The sequence below is a fragment of the Temnothorax americanus genome, unplaced genomic scaffold (genome assembly GCF_048541705.1).
Source record: "Temnothorax americanus isolate GAGA-0224 unplaced genomic scaffold, ASM4854170v1 Scaffold15, whole genome shotgun sequence".
NCBI classification, from domain to species: Eukaryota; Metazoa; Arthropoda; class Insecta; order Hymenoptera; family Formicidae; genus Temnothorax; species Temnothorax americanus.
The window spans coordinates 3,905,442-3,931,441 of NW_027509286.1; the positions used below are offsets into that span (position 1 = coordinate 3,905,442).

A 26,000-nucleotide genomic window follows, 5' to 3' on the forward strand; every position below is an offset into this window, starting at 1 on the left:
ATATGTGTACGAAAACAAGAAATAAATCTCTGTTCTTTATGAATTTTGAAATCAAAATTACATAATTTGGTGCATTGATGTGAGAATCTTTGTTAAGATGAAATTCTAAACTTTAAGCGTGTCCATTTTTCGACGTCAGTTTTGGAAAAACTACGTTTCTAACTATCGCGTTCCGTATTGGCTCTGTACACGTGTTTATTCCTCTTTCTACCTTTCGCACCTTTGCAGCCTTTCGTGGCCGGGTGAGATCAATCACCTTTGGGAATTAACCCGCTGACCCTGAAACGGACGGCTCGCGTGCTGTCATCATGTGGGTCGCCTGCTACTCGCTGTAGGATATCACTCCTGGTGTTCTTAGGGATAGAAAGGGGAATAATTTGACGATGGAGATGTCTTCGTGTTTCTTTGCGGCTTGGGCGTCTTCAGACGCAACCTTATTTCACGCGGAAAAACGAGTTTATTATCAACGCAATTAATTGGTAATAATAGAAATATATTTCGTAATAATTAATGACCTCTTTTACTACCCTTTACTGCAGTTTAATTGGAAAATTAAGAAGATTGAGATTTTGTCCAAAAATTTTATTGAATTCGTATTATTTGAAAAATATGATTTAAAGTTGAATAAAAAAAATATTTAATTATCTGTTTAGTTGTTTAAAAAGTTAATTATTATTAAAAAAAAAAGATTGTACAAGATATAGAATATATAGAAAATTGTTAAATATTAAAGAATACACATCAAAGAATATACAATATACATAATTTTTTCACGAACAAGACGAAGTTAGGATAATTTAAAACACGTGAGCCATCACAATATCTAGATTATTAATTGTAAGTATTACAACTTAGCTGCTGATTTTTTAACCTAGCGTACAAAATGGCAACTTGTCACAACTCATAACGTGTCACAAAATGAATAATTAAAATTGAAGATTTGGTGTGTATCGCTCACACACACACACACACACACACACACACACACACACACACACACACACACACACACACACACACACACACACACACACACACACACGCACGCGCACGCGCACGCGCACGCGCACGCGCACGCGCACGCGCACGCGCACGCGCACGCGCACACGCACACGCACACGCACACGCACACGCACACGCACACGCACACGCACACGCACACACACACACACACACACACACACACACACACACACACACACACACACACACACACACACACACACACACACACACACACACACACACAACGTAAGGTTTATATAAATATATAAGTTTATTATACATAAACTTTTATTTTGCAGTCAATCTACTTCACAGATTCTTAGTTGCTTTTTGTTGCAAGTAAAACTAAGCTGGAACTTTAAGGTATAGTCTATTTAGCAAGTGTACATATGATGTACATTTTTATTATGTACGATAAAGAGGTAAAAATAGCGATATTGGACAATTTTGAGAGTTTGTATAATATTTTTTATAAGTATTGCATTTTATATTTTATTGTTTCTTTCTCTCACGAGTAATAATATTATGATAAGTGTATGTACATTATAAGTAGGTATCTATATATTATTGTGAGTAAAAGTTTTAAACAAAATAAGAAGTTTCCTTCGCCAGTAAATAAATACAAAACAAAAAGTCGTGTTTGTTCGACCCGACTGGCCAAATAATAAATATATTCAAAATTCACAACGTTTCGACCGCATTTTCGGTCCTTCTCAAGTGATTCAGCTATGCATCTTCAAAAACCGCGTACAAAATATCGATTACGTCGCTGACATCGTGCCCTAACCACATCATGCACACGTAAAGCTAAAAAAGTGAAATAAACTCACGATAGTCAAAAAGATAAAAACGTTCAGAAGTCATAAAATAAAAAGTAAGAATACAATTGAATTGTTGAGTTAAAAATAGTTAAGTTATAGATAGTTAAGTTATAAATAATGTACAAAGTAAAATGTAAGGCTTACATATTCTGTGCGTCAAAACGGAATGTGAGAACGGTAGCGCAGAACGAAGAAACGTCGCAAGCCATAGCTGCGAACACATCAGTACAGTGTGACAGACGAAGTCATACTAAATGACCGATACAATAAATAGATGTGTTCACAGGTGGAAACGAGCAGAACAAAAGTGTAAATTAAGTGACGCCAATCACACGGTTGTAATTCGCGGGCAGACTTTCTGTGTGTTTTTGAAGATTGATTGCGCAATCGCATTTTTTAATAAAAAACATCTCAGAGATTTCACGTTTCTTAAAGTGTCGCTCCTTATATAAAATTTTTGGTTGTTGCCAATTGAAATCGTGGTTATGCGTGAGACGGTGCTTACTAACCACAGAATGATTATCGCTGTTCTTCCTAATATCACAAAAATGTTCCTTAACACGTGTCTCTAGGTGCCTTTTTGTTTGACCAATATATGCCGCGTTGCAATTAGCACAATCAATCTCATATATCAACTCCGTTTGCTTAAGATTCGGTAGCGTATCCTTCCCCCTTTTGATAATACAATCCAACTTTTTCGGAATGGTAAGGAGAACCCTGAATTCTGCATCGCGCATTGTACGGCCAACACCGTCACTGAGACCCTTAATATACGGTATAATGATAAACTTTCGAGGATCCTGGGCTACATTGTTACTGCTAGAACTATTATTATTATTATGACGTGTCCGTAGCTCGTTAAGTCTGATGTTAATGTACTTGTTAATTAATTTTATTAGATAACAATTATTTGAAAGGATCTTTTTTATTTCGATTAAATTAGACTTAAAGTTTTAAACATTGTATATGTTTTACATATATTTGTATGCCATTGTTACAAAGAGCACAAAAATTAGAATTTGTTAAATAAATTAGAATATAATAAATATGTAATATAATAATTATTATAGACTATTCTCAATTATTAATCTGCCTTAAAATGAGTAAAATTATTTTTTTACACGATTAATTAGGTGTTTCACTTTGCTCTCAACATGATTCAAATTATTCTACAAAAATCTACCTTCAAAAAATGTATTATAACATTAAATTTACTGTAAATAAACGAAATTTGTTAAGAACACACATTTTAACAAACATTTGGCATTACAACTCAGCGAAAACAAAGCTTAGTTATCTTTAATAACTTTCAAGATATCTCTTGGAAAAAAACTTAGTGATCCAAATTATTTCAACTTCTTCTAATATCATTTCTTATCAAGAATTGTTGAATAATAGCGACTATTTTTTAAAGTAAAAACTGTAGCTGATCGTAACAATCGCAAATCGCGAAATAATAATATATCGCGCGATCTTCCGAGAGTTTTCCGCATCGAGTCGGCGGCTTCTCGTTGATGGCTGGGAATTTGTTTAAGGAGCGCTGGGGAAAATAGTACTCGGCGGCGGAAAGTAGTTTGCGCAGCGGCACAGTCGGCTTTACATCAAAAGTGACTTAAAAGTTTCGCGCGGAGCCGCCGGTCTTTAACGTAACGGTATTACCCTATCGAAAGTGGAAGCGAGATACCTACTCCCGCAGCAGGGGAGGCCTCGCCATTTCCGCCAGATGAAAATCGACTGGCATTCTTGCGCCTCGCGGCATATAATTAATTCTTCTCCTCTCACTTTTACGTCTATTTTTTCATCGATTTTTTTTGTGTAACTTTACTTCTGCATTTATAATCATTCTGCAACTATTCTATGATAAACGCGCGCGATATACTTAATATCATTTTTTCAGAATATCCGGAAGAATTCGATTCTACCTCTGATAAGATCGTCAATATAAATTATGCTATTATCATAATCAATGCTTTTGAGTTTCCGCAACACCAATCCGTTGCTGTCGACTTTATAGAACGCTTTATAGAAAAGTTCGGACAAACAGAACCGCGATAATTTCTTCATCGGTGGTGGTTTGTGAATTTTTTTATCTCGATGCGAGAGAGAGAGAGATTAGGACTGCAAGCTAGATAGATGCTGAGCGAGGATCCAGAGAAAAAGTGGAGGAGCATACTCGTGGAGTTGGGCGTTGTACAAAGGACGACGCAACTTCCTTTAACGAGTTCCGCGCCGGGAAAGATATAGCTAACTCGATTAGGAATTAATTTTTGACGACTCGTGAAAGACGAGACAAAGGGGAGATTTCTCCGAATGGCGAAAGATGAAGGGACAAAAAAAAGAACGAGTAAAAGAAAGGAATTAAGGTGAAACCAGAGCTTTTCAGCTCTGCCTTTGTGGGGGTAAATTATATTCGATTTTCCGTTGATACGTTGGCGGACTTTTAATCTTCTGCTAAAGTTTTCGATTTTTGTCTGACGTAAATGATGCATATTTTGTAGTATTTAATAATTTTTTAAATATTTTATACTTAATTTTTTATTAATTTCTTAGACAATTTTTCATTTACAATTATTCAAATAATTAAATATATTTCCTCAAGATTATTATTTGTTTCACTTTAAATAACATTTTTCAAATAATTCAAATTCAGATTTCATGTAAAATCTTAACCTTCTTAATTAGCCAATCAAACTCCGGCAACGTTATCAAAATGCGGTTCTCTAACTAAAAACGGTGAATTTATTCACGAACCGTCTTTGTTCTTAGCGGAATTAATTTGTCCTTTCCACCGGAAGGAACTTGCCGATTGTCGAACTTATACCCAGACCCCACAACTCATACCCCCGCGCCATATACACGGTATCCTATCAGGAGCCGACTCTGCGACAATTTATAACGACTCGTCGAGCCACTTTGAGGGGCTCAATCCTGCAAGAAACTTCGTTCTTTCTCTCTTCCGCTTCCCGCGTCCTCTTCCTCCTGCATCCTTTCTCCGATTTTCCGTCATTCATCTGCCTTCTATATAAGGACGCCCCTTAAATACCAGGAGTTTCGCGTTTCCATTTGATCGAAAGGTGCATGAGACGTCTTTTCGAATATTATTGCTCTTTACGTGTGTGAGGAAGTGCTAGAAACTGGTGGAATCTTAACCCTTAAATGCCACACCTCTCAAGAATCTCGTAAATGACACATGAGGTCCAAAATACCCCAGCATGAAAAATGTCTCCTTACTCATTGATTTTTTGATATTTAGTTATTAAAATTATTTTTAATGTTGTTCAAGGCTTAGAAAATAGAATAAAATGCTTATATTGTTAAAATTTCAATATCAACATAGTATAAAAAATTAAGTAAACTGAGTACTGCTAAGTACCTGTACAACCGGGTAGGTTGTACAATCACTCAACTATCATCAATGGGAGCATGAGCTCCATTTTTGGGGGGAACATTTGAAAATATATCATTGTAAAGGGTCTGGGGTCCGCTGGACCCCGGGTGGCATTTAAGGGTTAAAGCGACAAGTACCATTATTTAGAAAATTTGTCTTCGCATTTTACTCTCTAAAAGTCGAAGAATAAAGTATCACTCAAAACGAGTGAAATGTAAGTGTAACGTGAAAATTGAGCCTGTGCACTTCGAATGATTCGCCACTCTAATTGTAAGAGAATAAAATTTTGCTCTATCAGTTGGAATAAAATCGCACTCCATTTGAGTAAAAGGGCACTCTTTTCGAGATCAATGTTCATATAATGAATTATGTCACTCTACAATTTTGAGTGGTGGAAAATTTCACTCTGTTTATAGAGTGCACTTATCAGTCGATTTTTAGTGAATCATGATTCGCTATAGCTTTAGAGTGAGATCATATCACTCCGGTAACGGTAAAGTAGCCGCTCTAAAAATTTGAATGAAAAATTAACTCCTATCTTATGAGTGCCTGCATTTACTCAAATTAGAGTGACAACCCTCTCTTTTGGAGTGACTATTGCAATCACTCTAATATATTAGTGGCAAAACTACTCTATGTGATTTAGAGAGTATATCTATTCAATTAGATAATGATAATATATATAATTATATAACATAGAATCAAATGATAATGAGAACTACGAGGTTATTTATGACAATTTATCACTTACGGTTAAGCTCGCTTCAGGCGTTTACAGACCGCAGATTTTTTCGCGCGGGATGACGAAGAGCGGGTGGCCGAGGGCGGGAAACGCGACAGTGGTCGACGGTCGCGGGGGGAAAGGAGATCAACGAATGTGATTTGAAAAGTTTTCTCGTTAAATAGCGCAAAAATGCGCGGGAGATGTCGAATGTAGACAGGAGGGTGACAGCGATCCAGGGTGGAGAAGGCCGCACGGCAAAGGGTGCGTGGGAAGGGTTGAACGTCGGGCCTGGGGCGGACAATGACGAGCGAGGGTACCGACTGATTTTAATTATGGAATATGTGCAGGTGAAACGCTCAATTTTCCCGCCGGCACATGTCCACCCCGTTTCCCACCCCATTTCATCCCCTCCTTTTCCCTGTTACGCTCCGGTTCACCCCTGTCGCCTCTTTTTACCCCTGTAGTTTGGACCTGTAAGGTTTCGTGATTTCAATTTCGCGCCATCTCTTTACCCTCTTTTACCCCCCTGGCCGATCACTATCCTCCCTTCCGGCTGGTCACTCTTTAATATCGATTTCCTCTCGAACGGTCGAAAATATCGTAAGAGTATAGAGAGTTACGCGGGCCGCACTCGCGACTGTCAAGCCTCGTCGGTTGTTCTACACTACACTTTACGGGATCAGAGGTGAGGGGTGGAACTGTGCAACTGTGTAGGGGAGACCGGGGCAAACTTGACACAATTTTTTCACAGGCAATTTTCAATAATTAATTAAAATTTTTAAGCAAATTCAATGGTACACATTTAAAGAATGTTCCTTTAGGTACAAAATTGCTTCAGGAAGTTTTGCTGTATGTCGCTTAGTTTTGCCCCCAGGAAAAGAAAAGTAATGCGAAGATAAATTTTCAAATTGAAAAATGCAAACTTGATACTTCGCCTGATCGACACAACTTGATCTGGAACTTATTTTTTATTGTTTGAAACTGAAAATACATTGTTTATCGTGTATTTGGAAAGTATTAGAAAAATTCGGAATTAAGTAAAACAATCATTGGAAATAATGAGAATAAAACTTGTTGAACTTTTAATTATTTTCATCTAAACTCACGTCTTAAAAACAATTTATGCAAGTAAACTCGCGATCGGACGTGCACACACATTTGTCATGAGCCATATAACTGCATGACAAGCATATAGTTTGTTATTGGAAGCCGATGAAACGGTGTGATGTCGACTTTGCCCCGAACCTCGTTTTTCACTTTTGTCACTCCAAAAACATGAAAATTTTGAAAATATGCAAAAACTATTATTGGATTCGTATAGAGCATCAAATTTCCTATCAAAATCACTTACCGGTAGATTCGCAAGAGTAAAGCTCGATGAAAGAGTAGAAATTTTCGAGAGATAAGAAAAATTACTTTTTACTTTGAAAAACTCTTATGTCGCGTTAAAAATTGCACCATAACTCAAAATGTCACCAAATTCCGTTCATAATACTGGCACATAAAGACGCATTTATAGTAGGAAAAGCAAGTTTCTATACAATAGATTTAAATTGGCAAAAAGCCTAGTGTCAAGTTTGCCCCGGGGTCTCCCCTACGTGTATTACTGTTCCAACTAGGAACTCTGTTTTAAAGATCGACAAAAAATCGGCGCTCAGTCATTTACTGATGTTTAGAAAAAGTATACAAAATTCACAATATTGCTATTATATAGGCAACCAAGATCCAGTCCAGACCGTAAATGGCGTTTTTATCTTTAATTGATTACAATTAATGAATAACAGAATAACGTTACTTAATACTTCTCAGCGAGATATTTACCGAGATAATAAACTTTCTTGGAATTCTCCAAATTCTAGTCAAAGATAATTCAATGAAAGAGACGATATTTTAGGATACTTTATACACACTTTAACGTCGAGTATTTAACTTTGCCGGACGTTGTATAAAAAGTCCGACGGTTAATAAATTCCGCTCACGTTCTCCGGGACTGCAATTTGCACTGTTGCGAAAATCTCACCGCAGAAGGGTAAGGAAAAAAAACGGCGGAACTGGCGGAAGTTATTTTCGCGAATATTATGCGATCGAGAGAGTCGCGCGACGCGCTGCACGAAAATGACTCCGTTTTGCATAAAACACGTTCGGCGCGGTGCGCGGCGCCGTGTCGCTTTGCGTCGCGTCGTCCGCGTAATGCGCATAAATAAAACGCGTAATAAACTGCATGGGGACGCGGGGGGTTGAATTATGCGCCCGAGATAGAGCGCGAGCCCTCTCGTCTGCGGGCGACTGACGTGGAAAATCCTTCGCAAGCGCGCGCGAGAGCACCGTGAAAAATATCCCGCAAAAAATGACGCGGCGGCCTTATAACACAGTGAAACGCGTGTTATGCTTTTATTGGGATTGATAAGCGCGGTACACGATGGCTCGCGTTATCGCGTGATAATATGACCGAGTAACATAATCAACTCGGGAACCTCATTTTTCGATTCTTCGAAAGCGCGATCTGTAATTTGAAACATGAATGGGGGAAGAGGGGGAAGACTGGGAGAACGGGAAATATAAATTGACGTTTCGTGTCGGCGTTATCGATAAAGCGCAGTACATGTGTTCAGATCGATGCAGGAAATGTACAAATAATAATTCGCCTCATTAATTTTATTACACACTCGTGTAACGAAGTAAAGGACTCTAACAGATAGCGTTACGGGAAAATTTAGGGCAAAGACCTTGTTCCTGAGAAACCACTTGTTTCAAATTTTCCTGTCACGCTATCTGTTAAGAGAAACATTGATCCTGATAAATAGCATATCTTTCGATTAGAAAGGTATATGCGCGCAATGACGCAATCATCGCTCGCAAATGCTATGAAACTCACGAGTCGGATGATTCAACAGAAGTAAACTCTAAATAAGCTAATGCATTTATGTCAACACTGTTAACACGTTGAATGTCGAATACGAGTTAATTCGTAGTTGGCGATCTATAGAGGAATGTCTGATTGCCGACTTTTTGGGAAGATCTTTTGAAAAGACTTTATTGTGTTTGGATGAAGAATAAATATAATTAAATAGCATTGAAATATGTTGATGTAAAAACGGCGTTAGAGGCAAAGTTACCTAATTATACAGTGGCAGTTAATTGGAAAAATTTATGTCGTTTCGCATCTCTAAGAAATACGCGTTAAGTTACTAGTCAGAATTTTTACTAATTTTGATCTAAACGGCTTGCGCTTGACTTGCATGGACTGCTTTCGCTCGCTGAATTCATGATATCGCGATGCTGATGATATCGCGATAATGCGCGCGCATACACATAAAAGAGTGGTAAATAGAGTTTCCGCTGTAGTATCACCCGGAATCCGCTCGTATTTCCCATTAATAGCGAATACCTTACGTATCCGTGTCCGACCGGACCTGCATACCGAGTGTGCTAATGGAACCGTCACGCAGCTATACGGATCGATCGCGTCCGGCTAATCGCGGCGTGCTGCGCCGCTAATTAACCCCGACCTAGGACGTGTCGTCCCTGGAATAGGAAGTTCGATCCCATTTCAGCTCACGCTCTCCTTCACCTCCTCCTCCTTTCGTCCACCACAAGCGAACATGTTTGGAATTCAATTTAATTTTTGCGATGGTTATTATCGGCGCGATGGTTATTAATATCAACCGATAAACACCCAATGTAAGTGTCTATGTTCCTGCGAGGAAAGTTATTGAAGTGAAACTTCTTTAGGCACAGTAATGAGTTTGATTTTGCGACACGAAAAAGCGTCACGAATTTTACAACACAAAAAGTGTAACGAAAATTTGACCAATTAGGTGTACGGCATTGGCAAGACGACTCCTTCTTTTAACACGGTAGTAAGTTCGATTTTGCGACACGAAACTCGAAAGTGTAACGAAAATTCGACCAATAGGCGTACGAAATAAAACTTCTTTAGCACGGTAATAATTAAGTTCGATTGTGCGACACAAAAAAACGTCACGAAGAAGTGTCAAGAAAATTCGACCAACAGTCGTACATACAAAGTGAAACTTCTTTTAGATTGGTAAGTAAGTTCGATTTTGCGACTCGAAAACGCGTCACGAAAATTCGATCAGGCGTACGGCACTGGCGAGACGGATATAGTGAGAACTGCGTGTAACATATTTTCGAGTTGCGGGCGGCTGCGTGGAGTGACTAATTCCGTTGTATTGTTTTTGTATTAATTTCAGAAAAGTTATAACAAAGCCTTGCCTTTCAGAAGTTTCACTTCTAACGCGCGTGGCGACCACGCGTTTATTTTTATTTCTTTCCGGAAATTAATAGCTCTGTACATCGTCGCGCTCAGGTGAGAAACTTTCCCCTCACGCTATCAATTACAAGAGGTATCGACTTTACACGCACACAATTATTGTTTATCGCCACAAAACTCGCGAGAAAATTTGCAATAATAGCGGATTTTATATTTATTTGTACTAATTGCGATCGATGTTCTAACAGTTCATGGTTTTGCGACGAAATGCTGCAACGTGATTTTTCCTGACGAAAGAGGAAAGTGGCGATTAATTTTGTTCTAATTACAATATAATATTCAAAAATTACAGTAATAAATAGTGAAAACAAGGTTGCAACAACCAGAGTTGTTGAACGAAAGGCCATTAATATTCAATAATGAATGTCATCTATTCGAGGAATTCGATTTATCTCTCAGTTCGTCCGCGAAGTGAAAAGAAATCACGGAAGACCGGCCCTCCGCGATACAGTCCTCTAATATCCCTTTAAATGGATTCCCTTTAATCCAATTTGTCGGCTGAGCGATATTAATGGATTGGAATAGCTGGCGTTCTAGGCGGAATAATCTTTAAATATTATCTTTCGCGATATCGCGCGTTTTTTCGATCTTCTCCACTTCCTTCAACAACTTTCTTCCGAGATAGCCGCCATTTTTTCTTCCCGTGGGGTTCCTTCCATTTTATAAACCTCAGAAATATGCAAATATTACGAAACGAGAGAAAACGAAAATAAAGTCTTTAATTTACATTAACTAGACATCACAGACGCGCGCGTCGCGCGCGCTATTTAGCTTTAATATTACACACTACTGTCAAAATATGCTATGACAGCCGCTCACGAAGTTAGCGCAGCAACACAATCAATCAGCATCGCGGAAAAGAGCCAACAAAGCAATTCGAGACTTTCGAGAAGACTTCGAGAGATGCGAGTATCGATTTAACATGCTTTTTTTTTTAGAAAAAGGATTATATATTTTGTTCGCTGATTACTTCGGTATCTTAGTGGTTGATGACGGTTTCTCATTATTTATCCCGCGCACAATATGTATTTCCATGAATGTGAAATCTCAATTTTCTAGGTTACCTATCAGAATTATATTTTGATTATATCAATAATGCTTGGAGGTCTTCTTGATACGTTACGAAACATGGCCGCGACTGCTGCTCATTCTTTTCTCATTTTTGGAGTCGCGTCGCGTTCTTCTACCCTCCGTGTATCGGGGTGTCTGCTCGTGAAAATGTACGATCCCTCTGGTGAGGAAGACGGGCGCAAATAAACGTGAGCTACCTCCATTATTTGCGCGTTTGCTCGATGGATCCACCTCCCGGCACTTCAACAATGCCGCAATCGCAAAGTTTACAATAATATTGTTACGTCGGCATCTGCATGCACCCCATAAATCATCCTCAATTCTTTCTTCATTTGTGCCCTCTCTCCCGCGGATTCGTGAAGCGACGAAGCACCGTGGAGTTATATTTACACGAGAACCCATATCTCCACGAAAATAGCTACACAATAATGGAACTTTCTATGCTAACAATAAGTGTGAAAAATATGTGGAAGAATTAATAACAGAAAAGTATAATTATCTCGTAGTTTTTAAGATTAATGAAATTTTCTACGTTTTTTCCCTTCTATTTTACACGTTAAGTTTTTAATATTTCTCGGTTTTTCATATTTCTTTTACACATTATATAGATACATGACAATTCTCTATGCTTTAATTTGTTAGGAATTTTATTTGTTTAAAGGTAAAAAATTGTCCGAATTTTATAGTGTGCGCTATCGGAGAAAATAGCTGATACTGTCAGAAACCGCAAAAACAAAAACAATGTACAAGTAAAAGTGAAAAGGAGTGGCCCTCATCCACCTCAAAGTCATTCCGTTCCTTTATTATTTCACTGCAACCTCAAGGGAATCGCACGGGAGGGCTAGTGCAGAAGGGAGCGAAGGGCGGTCACCTCTTGGAAATTCCAGAAGGAAGATGGAAATATGAGACAACAGGGTGGCGGTCGAGGGGTTGCGCGCTCTCGTAGGAAACGAGGAGAAGAGGGGAGACGGAGAAAGGTAAAGGCACGGTTAAAGTACACATCGATGGGAATGGGGGAAGAGCGGTGGCTGCTAAAGGGGGAGAGGGGTGGTTGAAACGTAAACTTTATTCTGGACAGTGCAGCCCCCACGCTGTGCGATTCAATTATTTTTGCTCAGCCCCGACGACGCTTCCGGGTAACCTCCCTTCAGCTTTCCCTTGCCCTTCTCACTCACTGCCCCCTTCCCCCTCCCCCACCCCCGTCTCTTGTTGCGGTCGGGGTGGCAGACGCTTCTAATTTCATTATTCCCTCTCGAAGGACTGTCCTTTTTTTTTCTCACACCTGCGGTTTATTTCCGCGCCAAGCATTCCGCTCATGAGAGTGCCTCTAACCGGTACGTTCTCTTGATATATACTAGGTGCTCTGGTAAAAGCGAGATATTTATGCCGGGTGAACTGGATCACGCGAGAAGGATTACTCGACGTAAAATTTAGATTCTCGTGTTGCACCATTTGGATTATTCTGCTATTATTTTTATTTATAATTACGGTGCGCTCGGCGCTGTCGCTGCAATTTATTGCCATGAATTTTGCTGAAAAAAAGAGAGAATGCGAAAGGGTCGAATTCCCTTGTAAGCTCAGGCAAAAGAGTAATGCGATGCCGCTATTTGCAAAATTCATTTGCTCACTGGCGAAACTATTTAAAACATTACACCGCGTTTTCTATGCAATCGCGCCGGCGGAATTCCGCGTCGCTACTTTTTATACGCCGCGTCTCGGGGGCCGGCCAATATAAAAGTGCGTTGTTGTAACCGCTCCTCCATTTTTCTCGCCCCTCTTACTTTCCCTTTACCGTTTTCGTCACCGAAAACTGCAATTTCCCGAGACGGGAAGAAATGCGATTAAGCGGCTTCCTAAATGCAAACAACTCGGGAAACCGTAATCACCGGAGACAATCGCTCCCTCTTCCTCCTTCTCTCTTTTACTCTCGTCCCTCCTTCTTCTCGCGACACGGCGAGGGCGCTGTTTTACAAGCCAGGGGTGGAAATTGAAAGGGTGGGTGTGTCGATTAGCCGGCGCCTCTTAATTCACGATTATCGCCCGCCGCGGTATTCACTTCCGGAATGCAAAATGGCGGCGTCACCAGATCGCCGCTTGGCGTCTATTCTTTTTTTCTTTTTCCCTTCTCTCTCTTCCCCGTCTTTTTTAAAATTAATTTCTCTCTTTTATGTAGGTCCCTTGCCGCGCCCATAGTTACGCGAACACATTTTTATTTTTATATACTTTCAATTCTTAAAATACCGAAATTGCGCATTGTTTCAAATTAATTTAATTTAATCTATTGATGGTTATTTCATAGACTTCACATTTCTTGTTCTTTATGCAAATTAAAATTGCGATATTTGAGTGTAATACTTACATACAGACTTCTATACAGGGTATCTATACAGGGACCTCACGACTCGAGGTCCATTACATTAAGAGCGTGTTATTGAAGTCATTTAGAGTTGAAATTCATATGTCCATAAATGCTTCCTTGCTTCCTAACAGAACTACAACCATTGAAAGTTGAGGTGAATATTTGAAGAAGGAAAGAAAAAAGACATTTAATTTTACTTGTTTATTTACAAATGTATTACAATTTTGTTCAAAATTAACTCCTGCAGATTCAATACAAAGTCTTGCCCTGCGCCATGCCAGGAGAATTTCTTATTTGCGTTGCTGCATCTATAATTTTGTTCACAAATTCATCCCTATTGCAAGATTGTTTTATATAAACTATTGACTTTATATGCCCCCAAAGAAAGTAGTCCAAGGCTAGGTATTTATTTAAAAATGTTTCAAATATTTACATCAAATATTCAGTTTTCATGGTTGTAGTTCTGTTAGGAAGCATTTACGGACATATGTTTATTAAATAATTTCAACTGTAAATGACTTTAATAACACGCCTTTAATGTATAGACCTCAAGTCATGAGCACCCTGTATATTACTAGACTGCTAACTCCTTATGTATAAATGTCTGGAAATCGTATTGTTGCGTATCATCCAACGAGTCGTGCACGACATGCGCATAAATAATCATAAACACATACATACAAACGCGGACCCGCAAAGAGACGGACCACTCAAATGCATAATCGTTAATCACACACATACGCACAAGCACACACGCATGCCTCTAGAACAAACATTCTCGAATTCATCCAACGATTACGTCGCCACATTTTCCGTCTGGCGGCGCGAATCAAAGACACCCGCGGCATCGACAATCGGAGGACACCGTCGCCACCGCGTCTAAATATTTGTATCGCATCATTTTGAAGAACCAATAAGAGATCCTCCGTCGATGGAGCGGGGATAGGGGGAGGAATCGCGACGACGAAAGACGACGGAAGACGACGCAAGAAATTCATTCTGTCCGCGACACGAGTAGAGAACACACGCGTTTATTAAGATTTGCATTTGAGCGTACGTGACTCAGGGTAGATACCCCCAGGCGTTGTCGCGGGTCCGTGAATATACGCGGGCGACTCAGGGCACTAGCCCCTAGGCGTTGTCGTCAGACCGGCGATCGAAGACAACAGTCTTCAGGCGTCATCGCGGTCTAACACGATACGAGTGTAGAAGGTTTCGAAAGGCGAGTACGTGCCTTTTTGGCAATAAATTTGAAGTCTAAATACGAACCATTACTTCTTAAGTTGAACACCGTTTGTAATAAAATAAATAAATAAATTGTGAATACGAAACTACAGCGTTGACGTGAATAACTTCCACGCTGACATACAACACGTATGTATAAAATAAATACAAATAATACGTTTTACTGGTATGGCACTTGACTTTTATAATAATAAAAGCACATAAGACAATACACAGTTTAGATGAGTGGTTCAATTAGAGTGAAGTTCGGATGTTACATACCGCCATATGTGGAAATGGCACGTTTACTTGCGTTCACTATATGCACATACGCAGAGTGAAATATTTTTGTATATACTTTCTGGAGGACATTTTTTAAGCAAAATTGAAGGAGAGTTAGCAGGCCAATAATATATATATATATGTAGGTCCAGAGGTATGTTCCGGGACTGTTTACTTTTTTTGAAATGTACAGTCCTGGAATATAACGCATATATATGTAATCAGATTCAAAAAACTGTCCCGAAAATTGCCGTAGGACATCAATTTTTTCCAGGACAGTCCTGGAAACTGCCAAATGTCCCGGGATATACCGATATCAAAAATAAAAGTCCCGGAACATACTTCCGGACCTACATATATATATATATAGAATATATAGAATATATATATAGTATATAGAAGTCTGTAGTAATACACTACAATAATAAATACTTAAATAAGCTAACCATTATGTTAAAAATTAAGAATGATATTTTCATCGATGCAACGTATCTAGAAAGATAGAAGAAATGTAGAAAAAGTTTTGGTCTTTTTGTACTAGAATCTCAAACTAAGGGCGACAGAAAGGCTCGTTAACCCATACCCTACATTATGGTATGTCTTTGAAGAGGCTTTTAATTTTTTACTTAATTAGCGTTACCGACGATAAAACTTAATGACATCTCAAATAAGTAGAACACGACTTGGATGTTATGTGCGATGCGTTCATATAGTACATGCACGATCGGATCGGTTGCGAGGTAAAGAAGGCTGAAATTCGGGGATTGCCGCTCTTTCTTCATCATTCCATTGCATTTTCCGACGTGGCGCCATGGCGGCAACGTTGGTGTTGTTAAGTACCACGAGACTCATATTAAAACTATCCCTCGGGACACCGCCGCACCGCGAGGATAGCGAGGGTGAAAGGACATTTACGGCGCTTGCTAAGGACTCTCGTCTGTCTTAAGAGGGTGCGAATGTAGGAAATAAGGGACGAAGAAGTGGATGGTCACGGAGAAGATCGTACATTTATGTTATAGAGACATGCTTACATTATTTTACATTATTTATTTGTGTTTATTTATATATTATTTACGTCGTTTAATAGATTTTTAATAGCGCTACGATTATTTATTTTATTTAATTCTTTCGAAAAGTAGACAAATTTTTTGGCTTCCACATTTCTGAGTAACATATAAGCATTGTATGCAGCAACAAGATGTAAGACAACAATCTTCGAAATCTTTTTTGGGATTTTCTCATTTAAACTAGTTTCTTATTAGAAGATTTTTTTTAGACATTGATAATGAGATTCGTGAATTTACTGCTACGTTTTAAAAATTATATCGTATATAGAATAAGAATAAAAGTTTTCTCAATTTTATAATAGGTAATAGATCCATTTAAGTAGAAATCTTGTAAAAATAAATGAACGCGAAAGTCAGTGGGTCCATTAATAATCGCCGATAGCTCGTGGGAACTGTCGGCGAAGAAATAAGAAAAGTTGCAGCCAAAACGACAACCAAGTTTTCCATTAATCTACATTAATACCGCGCGAAATCTTGATGGTGTTCACTCGCGCCTGTTGCGTTTGGCGAAGGCGGTCTGAGGGCCCTGGTAAACACCCTCATAAGCAATTAAGCCGCTTAGAAACTCCCGCCGTTCATTTATTATCTCTGTACCTTCTAAGCAAGCTCGCAAGCTCGCAGCGTTGATAAACGACGCACCGAGCTAAGAAGCTGTCCTTCAAAGCAGCTCCTTAATTACGTGTTGAGCATTTCGGAGTTGCTTCTATTCGTCTCGTTGAACGTTCGGAAAATATCAAATCAATTTTTTCACGAGCCTAAAAATATTAATTTTAACATTAAGGAATGTAAATTTAAATTTTGTAATAAGTTTATCTTTTTAAATATGACTCGTCTTTTAAAAAATTTGAAGTGTCATATTCTCGAAATTCTAATTTTTATATTGTTTTAAGATGCCGATAATTAAGTTACGAAATGTTTGAAGCTGTGAATATTCTGAATTCTTAATTTCTCTGGAAAATGTCCAAGACTCTGAATATCCAATACTGTTCATATCTTCAGATATGAACAGTATAGCCTTGCGTCTTGAATTCCCATCCGGCGAAAGCGAGTGCGGGCTCCCTTCGAACTCGATATATAACCCGATATACATGTATATCGATATCGAGATGTCTCCGAGACGGGCTGGATGAGGAACGTTGCGGTGAAGGGTTGATACAGAACAGTCCGAAGTTTGCCGACAGTTGGGGGAAGACGAGGGATGACCGGCGGACAATGGGGTCCGTTGCGGATGACGAACTCGGCCTGCTTCCAATTTCCAATCCCCAGAGTCGCTTGGGGGTTGCCGGAACAGCCGCAAACAAGGAGGTAGGCGAGTCAGCATTTCCACCATCACCACTACCATCGCCCGGTTATGTTCCAAACGGTTTACGCATTCCCGAGTGATAAGGGAGAGGAAAGTGCGAAGCGCCGGATATTTCTGCTTACGATTATACCGCGTGTTCCGCGATGTTTGATAGTCGGCGTTTTAATAATACCCTGCTACCTGAGGTACTTAGAACACAGAATATTTGCGTGAAGAAATTTCGACGCAAGATTTTCCATGAAACAAAAATAATAATTGCGGGTGTACCTACGTATGGAATAATTTTACATATTATACAAATATAAGCTTTAGGATACCTATGGAACTATAATATTTATTTAACATTTGTGGAGATTTATATATATATATATATATATATATATATATATATATATACAAAACTTAATCTTACATATGCTTAATCTGTATTTTTATATTTATATATTTTTTGCATATTCAAATTTAATAGTAGATGTATTTAAATAATGTAAACGAGAGAATTGACGAAGACAGAACTGATTTTCTACAAATTAAGAATTTTAATAATTAACAAATTAAAAATTTCGTGGAAATTTCACGAAAAATGTGTTTCCAATCTACTTAAGAGTTTATTTGCGGAACATCAAAAGAAAATGGATAATGAAAATAATTAACGATGATTGAAGTTGACAATGTGGGAAACTACAGTTAAATCCCCGTGCCGTGAAATTTCCTCGCAGACTTTGTTCCGCAATAAAAAAAAAAAAATATATATATATATATATATAAAAGACGAAACGGCTACAAGGGAAATCGTATTTTTCTTTTTCGCTCTATTTTTTGGTTCACGTATGTCTCGCTGGAGGCTGCAACGAAACATACGCGAAAAATGGTGGCGACAGCTGTCAACGTGCGAGTTTCGATGTCGTCGCAAAATTCTGTATCGTAGAACTTGGATATGAAGCACAGTCCTCGCGGCGAAATTATTGCCAGACGAAACTGTGAACCGGACATATTCTGTTATTATTATTCTATTTGGATATTTTATTACAATGGTAATTGTGATAAATATAACATGATAACGTGTGCGTGAGTGATAAATACGACATATATAATTATGAATAACAAGAAAGATGGTGTTTGTTTTTATGTTTATTCCTGAAGTTTAAATCGCGATTTTTTTTATTTCGATTAATTGTGACTCAGAAATTTTAAAATAATACCCAAGGAAATTTAAATTTTAAATTAATGACGTAATATGCTCTTGAATTTAACGTTCTTTAACGTACGCACGCAGACTTTTACGGAAACCTCAATTATCGTGGGGATGAAGAAAATACACTAAACGATCTCAGTTTAAAAAACCGCGGAACAGAAAAAAGGAAGTATCATGCATGATATAATTTTTAAATAAAATTGCTTGCACCAAAGAATGGCGTGTTGCAGTAGCATGAAACAATAAATAAAAGCCGCCCTCCAGAAACGAGCGTTGTACTTGAGGTCGGTGGACGAGTCGGGTAGAGGGAGGAGAGGGGCGACAAGGGAGAGAAGGTGGAACGAGCTTCAAGAGTGCCATAATTTACGCTCCACTCGTTTCTTCCTCGTGTATACCTAACGTGTACGAATGAAGCATAAATTCACTCTCTGCAACTCTGTACCCTCCTCTGCACCCTCCTCTCTGCTCCCTGCCGTCCCTTGTACTTGCGATCTACCTCAGAGGAAACTTAACGTTTAACCACGCGAAAAAACGTAAAATTTTCCGTTTTAAGAATTTTAATTGAGGACGACAGGCGTTCTCTCCGAAACGCAAATAAAATCACGATATTATTCATTTTTTGCATCAGATTTGTTTCGTCAGATGTGTATTCTGAATTTTTGAGGGCTGTCATAAACATAAAAGTCCTAAAAATATACGCAAGTAAAATGTATTAGAATAAAACTGCGTTTATAATATTTTTAGGAAAAATTTAAATCTTAATATGTTAAAAATTATATTTTAAGAATTGAAATGTACTTCTACAGATGTTTGGATTAATTTCGAGACTCTTACAGACACGTCATAGCCGTTTGCGCTTCGGGAATCAGTAGAATTCTTGCCAGGCTCTAATGAAACAACAAACGCATTTCGAGCACGGCTCGATTTCTTGAGAGGGTGAGGAGGGGCTGGGAACAAAGATGAATAATTGCAGCAGGAAGACGCGGCCCATAAAACGACTCTACGGCCTCCCTGCAAGTTCGTTTCTCCAGAGATATAACAGCACGTTCCTTGTCCGACCAGTCCCTTCCTCTCCTTCGTCATTCACCCCCTCTTCTTCCGCCTTTTTTCGTCCTTTAAGTCTGCTAGGTAGCGTACAAGCCCGCTATTTATGAGGGATTTTCCCGCGGGGGTGGAACACACAATTTCCACCGATATTATATATACCACTCTCCGCTCCCCGCTTCACTCTGCCCCCGCTCGCCTTTCCTGCCACTTCTTTCTCGGATTGTCCCAATTTTTCTGCTCCACAACCTCTAACGAGGGCCGGCCTGAAGAGGAATCGTTTTTCATTAATAACCGCGAGTGGCTCATTTGGTCTTTTTATTATATTGGCGCGATCGCTTCGGAGAGTAAATCTCGCCCATCGAATACAGCCGCGCTGAAACGCGTGTGCATGTTTTTTAGTTTTTCTTTACTCGTGTTCTTTGCAAACACCAGTTTGCTCGCGTTAAATCCGCCTTGTTGGTACAAAATACTTAAAATTCCTATCTACAGTTGAGGTAACAATTTTCTAATGTTAACCTCTGTGAACCTAGCATCCCCATCATTAAAGAAAAGTTCGGGTATACGGCACAATTAAGTGCTAATTTATTACTCCAGTTCCCGAATTTAGTGCTCCTATCCATTTACGAGCGTGGCCTAGTAGACAGCGCACTGGTCTATTGAGCCAAAGGTCCCGGGTTCGATTCCCGGTAGAGCTAGAAAATTTTATTTGCTCGTTTTCCTCTCGAAAGGCAATGGCAAACCACCGAGAGTATGTCTTGCCACGAAAACTTCTCTAAAAATTGCCGTTCGAAATCGGCGTTAAACTGTAGGTTCCATATACAATGTGTATAATCCACGTGCGCAACACATGTATATGAAGAGAAGTCACCACGCTCGGGCACGAATATTAGGACTGAGTATATATATATCCATTTACAGGAAATTAGTATTAAAAATGAGGACCACATTAGTACCCCCATTCCTGAGAAACATGTATATAGAATATTGTAAACAAAAAGCCGATATTTTACCAGAATTTTTTGCTAATTTTATGTTTTAAAATACTGCAAAGAAATATCAAAAATATTGAATGATTATATAATATAATTAAATGTACCCGATTACCGTAATCGCATAAGAGCAAAATAGTCAAAAATAAACAATTAATCATATAAGTTTAACATTGAATTGTTTCTTCAGTCAAATATTCGTAAAATACTTTATTTCGGAATTTATTGCTCACGAAACATTTTTAATTTATCAAAAATGACCAAAGAGTAAAGTATATTAAACAAATTAGTTGTTGTGCCAGTTTGTTATTAAAATAATCCTCGAATTTAATGTTCTTATCCTGGTCCCGAATTTATTGCTCACTTATTCTCTAAATCTCATAGAGTAGTTTTGGCACTAATATATTAAAGTGATTGCGATAGTCACTCCAAAAAAGAGCATTGTCACTCTAATTTACGGGCACTCATAAGTTAAGAGTTTTTCACTCAAATTTTTAGAGCGGCTGTTCTACCTTTAGAAGTGATACGATCTCACTCTAAAGCTATAGTGAATCATGGTTCACTAAAGATCGACTAATAAGTGACTCTAACAGAGTGAAACTTTTCACTCAAAATTGTAGAGTGACATAATTCACTCCTATGGACATTGATGTACTGTACTCGAAAAGAGTGCCCCCCCCCCCTCACTCAAATGGAGTGCAATTTCACTCTAACTTTTAAAACGTAATTTTTCTCTTTCTTAGAGTGGCGAATAGTGGCGGTAGCCCCTCCCCCGTCTACATGTATATTGTCTATGCACACATATCAGCAAATTACTTCCTTTAGCACTGACACAAACTTGTAAATGTTTCAAATTTTTTTGTTTATAATTTTTAAATAAGTAATGGTCGACAATTAAGTTATAAGGAAAAGTTACTCAGGATCATGTCCTAGACAACATATGTCAAGGTCGAGGTCATACATGAAGTTGCCCTCTTTCTGTTATGTAATTACCTTTACTGTTCACTATTTAACTTTGCGTTCACTTTAACGTTTTTACATTAATAAAAAATTGATTGTGTATTGATGAATTTATAAATAGACAATATAAATTAATAGATAAATCTATGTATTTCAATCGGAAATAAGATCATAATTAATAGTCGCTACCTTTTCAGGAGCTGCGGCGGCGTCGCGAGTTTATGTCGACGCTTTGTCCCGGTTAGCCCGTCAAGCCCAGCTGGGAACATGGGGCGGTTCGAAGGATGTGGGTAAGTGAGAAACTTTAAATTAACCAATTTCATTCGGTGAACACGAGACAAAAATTCATTTCGATTCATTTGACTGAATCAAAAAAATGGGTGAGGAGGCAATGAGGGTGAAATAATAATGTGTCAGCGTCTGAAAACTTCGCGTTTATCACGTTTATTACGAGGCTGAAAAGGCCTCGTAATTTTTAATAATTAAGGAAATAGATAAGAAAATCCATTTTTTTTATTTTTTCAAAGACATCCGAATATTTTCTTAAGAATACGCTTTTCTTTTAAATATTAGTATATAATATATTTTTTAAATTATTTTTGCTGAACAATTGATCGAGCCATTGATTCTTGAATTTATTCGCAAGACAAACGTATGCATCAGAAATTCTACTCTTTACAGAAAAATTCCAAGTCGATTGGCTATCACATGGCTTTTAACCAATCAACTTGTAACGTTTCTGTAAGAACAGAATTTGCGCATACGTTTCTCTTACGAATAAATTTAAGAATCGAGCCTTAGCTCGAGTTTGCGTTCGATTCATTTCATCGAAACAAGACACAAATAAAGCAGTTCTCGTTCTCAAGAGCCGAAGTTTGCATTGCTCTGGAACGAGGTGAGCTAGCTTTTCTGAGGCTTCTAAAGCCAATAAAGCGTCACTAAGCTCGAAAGCCTTCCCCCTCCCTTCTCCACGCCTTTCCGCCTCCAGACGCCAATGAACGAAAGTTACTAACAAGATCATTGCAGCGTGATAAGTGTACGTATTAAGCTCAGGTCGGCGACCTGCGTGCGGAGCTTGCGAGCCTCTTAAAGCAGACTAAGGTGCAGACTTAGGGAAGCTTCCCAAGTGCCAACGACCGAGCAAACTTTTTATTTGTTCGGGGAGAAGAGCGGAATCCGATCAGTCAGGGGGGATTCTTCACCAGGATTCCACCGTTTTGTCGGATTGATTCTTGGATCTTTCGATTTTGATCATTATTTACTGCGCATCATAATCTTTTCTAAAAAATGCACGTATTGTTATATTAAATATTTGCGTAAAAATTGAATATGCGAAAGTAATAATTATGCTGGAACATATTTTTTTTTATTGATTTGAAATGCGTGTTGTACGCATCAAATCGGTTCTTGACTGGCATGGGGAACGAACTAGTGTTGCAGTTATCCTTTGCGGTAACAATTACCAGCGAATATGTAACGACCGTTCCGGCAAAGATAATTTTCGACGAGATCATTTCGACGAGAGAGAGAGAGAGAGAGAGAGAGAGAGAGAGAGAGAGACTTGGAAACGGAACATTCAATTAATCAAATTAATAAATTCATCAATCGAGTTATTTGCGATTTTGCGCACTATAAAAATGCGTGTGTGAGAATGCTGCAACCCCCGTTGTTTCGAGCATAATTAATTAGCGCGTTCTGATTTAGCTATTTTATTTTACAAATAACATTTCGCGACGTAGAGATGTTGTTTATCGCGTTCGCGCAGTCTGCAGCAATTTGTTATGTAATTGCTCGAGTGTTTCGTCCGCTGCATTAATTATATTATTTCTCGCATCATCTTCGATCATTTATTCACGTCGTATAAGAATAATTGCCCTATTTTGTTACAGATAATTTCAGGAACTGTTAACAATAATTGAAAGCACAAAATATTTGAAAAATATATATTAATATTTGCTGTTGTTATTATAACTTAAATAAACAATATACTTTAAATAATGTGACGCATAACATGAGATAAAAATATAGATATAAATATCATTGAGTTATCAATAATTATTTCAAATAAGCATTGTGCACAAAATCACATTTACATAAATCCGTTAATAATTAACGTAAAATTTCGTATAACTTTCAATAATTAATTTACACAACACACACATAATCAATGTAATTTTCATGTAATGGTCATTCAATTCGTTCATGAGTATAATCCGCAGACGTGACAATTCGCCACAGCAAAAATAAAATCTCGTGAACGTCTAATTCTAATTAACTTTAAATGTCTTCGATCGTCTTCGGAAAATTAAGAATTCGTGATTAAACTTTATAATGATCGTGAATAAACTTATAATGAGCATATGTTTTACGAATGTAATTGCGCACCATGCATAATTAAAAAATTTTGTTTCGAATATTTGCTGAAGCAATACAACATCATTTTTTGATACGCGAGTTATATTTAAAATATATTGATCCGGATATTAAAACACAATAAACTTGCGTTATTCACGTAATGAACCGATATGAAGCATGGTGGAGAATTAAATACGCCGAAGCGATCGCTGTAAGATTAATTAGTCACGTTTTTCGGCGTCGCGGCGCAGAATATCACGGATTAAAATTCTACGGTGGCGGCGTCGACGCAGCCGACCGTGTAAACGCGCTTTAATAATAATGTAAACGCGCAACGAATGGGAATTAACGCGCGCTCGGATCGCCGTGAAACAAGGGGGAAGGGGAGCGGAGGACAGACGGCCGCTGAAATCCGCGCCGAAACCCTGCCCGCGCTCGCTACATATGAGAGAACAGGCGAAGGGGGTAGCGCACGCATAATTGTATAAAATTATCGAGATCCAAATTATATATGTATCGGCATCGCATTTTTTTTTAAACACGCACCGATTAAATATAATGCGCGATTTTGCGCGGTTCGTTAAATCCGCGAAATTTTCTGAGCATCCTTTGTATCCAACCTAAATATATTTATTTGGGATAGGAAGTGATTCGGTATACTTCTCAAGATTTTTCGATTGTATTTATATAATGATCCTGATCTTCAACGTGAACATGAACGTATTAATAACTATTCAATACCTATTTTTTGTTTCTTTATTTCAAAATTGACTAAAAGGATACGACTATACTTTATGATTCAGAGTGCGCGAAAGATTTATTAACGAAACAGAGATATTTCGATCGATTTGCCACTGACTGGGAGCATATAACTCTGGCTCTAATTCCATGTGTGCAGATATATCCCGTATCCGCGGCTACGCTTCACACTTATCATCCGCTTTTCGCGCGCCGGTTGTTGAAAGCCGTACTCGCTGCAACTTTAATTTCGCGCCGGAAGTCTTCGCTCTTCTCCAAAAGCGGCAGTAAGAAGTGCTTTGCAAATAGCGAGTTGTACCAACATCTCGTTAAATATTTTTTTACGTTTTTAGAATTATACAATGCACATTTCATAACAAACGTATCTCGTATTTTTTGCAGAAAAATTCATGATATCTCTATTTAGATAAAATAAATCTTTTGATATAATTTGGTAATTATTAACAAATAGAATTAAATTTCATCAAATCGAAATTTTGTCGCACTAAATTTGAACTAAACTACATTTAAGGAAGATTGACAATAATAAGAAATATAAAAATAATTAAAAAAACTTGAAACATTAAAAATCCTACTTTAATGTTTATACACTTACCTATGTACATATATTACAATGTTTCCCGAATAGCGGGTTTTTACACTTGAAACCTGAGGTAAGAAGTTTAATAAAAAATGTTTGCGCGAGAACTCCACGCATATATTTTCAAATACGTAACGTCAAACTCTCAAAATCTTTATTCGCGCAAAATTTCTGTATTCGCGAAAGATAGCAAGAAGGAGTCGCCGTGGAAACGCATCAGTCTCGATCTTCACGCGATTACGTCTATGGAAATTCGTGCAGGAAGCACGAGCGACACTCGGGGAAATCTGTTTTCACTATCCCCTCCCCTCCGCGTCTCATTCCTTCCGTCCCCTTTTCTAAACCGCCCTTCCGTTCAGCCGCGAAGGGGAACCACGAAAATTCGTAGCTCACGATGTTAGTGCGAGGCGAAATGAAAATGCGACAGCAAAATTGCCAATATTGTCACCCTAGATTTTCCTTGCTCCACCGGCCCCTTTCTCCTCTCTCTCGTTCTCTCTCTTGCCTTTCCGACACTGGGACGATCGTGAAAATTCGGTTGATTTTTCCTTTTTGCTAGTAAGTTTGCTTTTTACTA

General features: G+C 38.4%; 1 protein-coding gene across 2 annotated transcripts in view; it reads left to right on the forward strand.

Moving 5' to 3' along the window:
- Positions 1–26,000, forward strand: part of Irsp53 (Insulin receptor substrate 53 kDa) — a 187,826-nt gene that overhangs the window by 57,215 nt on the left and 104,611 nt on the right. Inside the window, exons 1-2 of one of the 2 annotated variants that reach the window (XM_077401913.1) lie at positions 19,638–19,750; positions 21,927–22,019. In XM_077401913.1, coding sequence (XP_077258039.1) covers positions 19,693–19,750; positions 21,927–22,019 — 151 coding nt within the window. In that variant the 5' untranslated portion in view covers positions 19,638–19,692. Of the gene's footprint in view, positions 1–19,637; positions 19,751–21,926; positions 22,020–26,000 lie in introns of those variants that run through there. The other variant, XM_077401912.1, reaches the window with a different exon arrangement.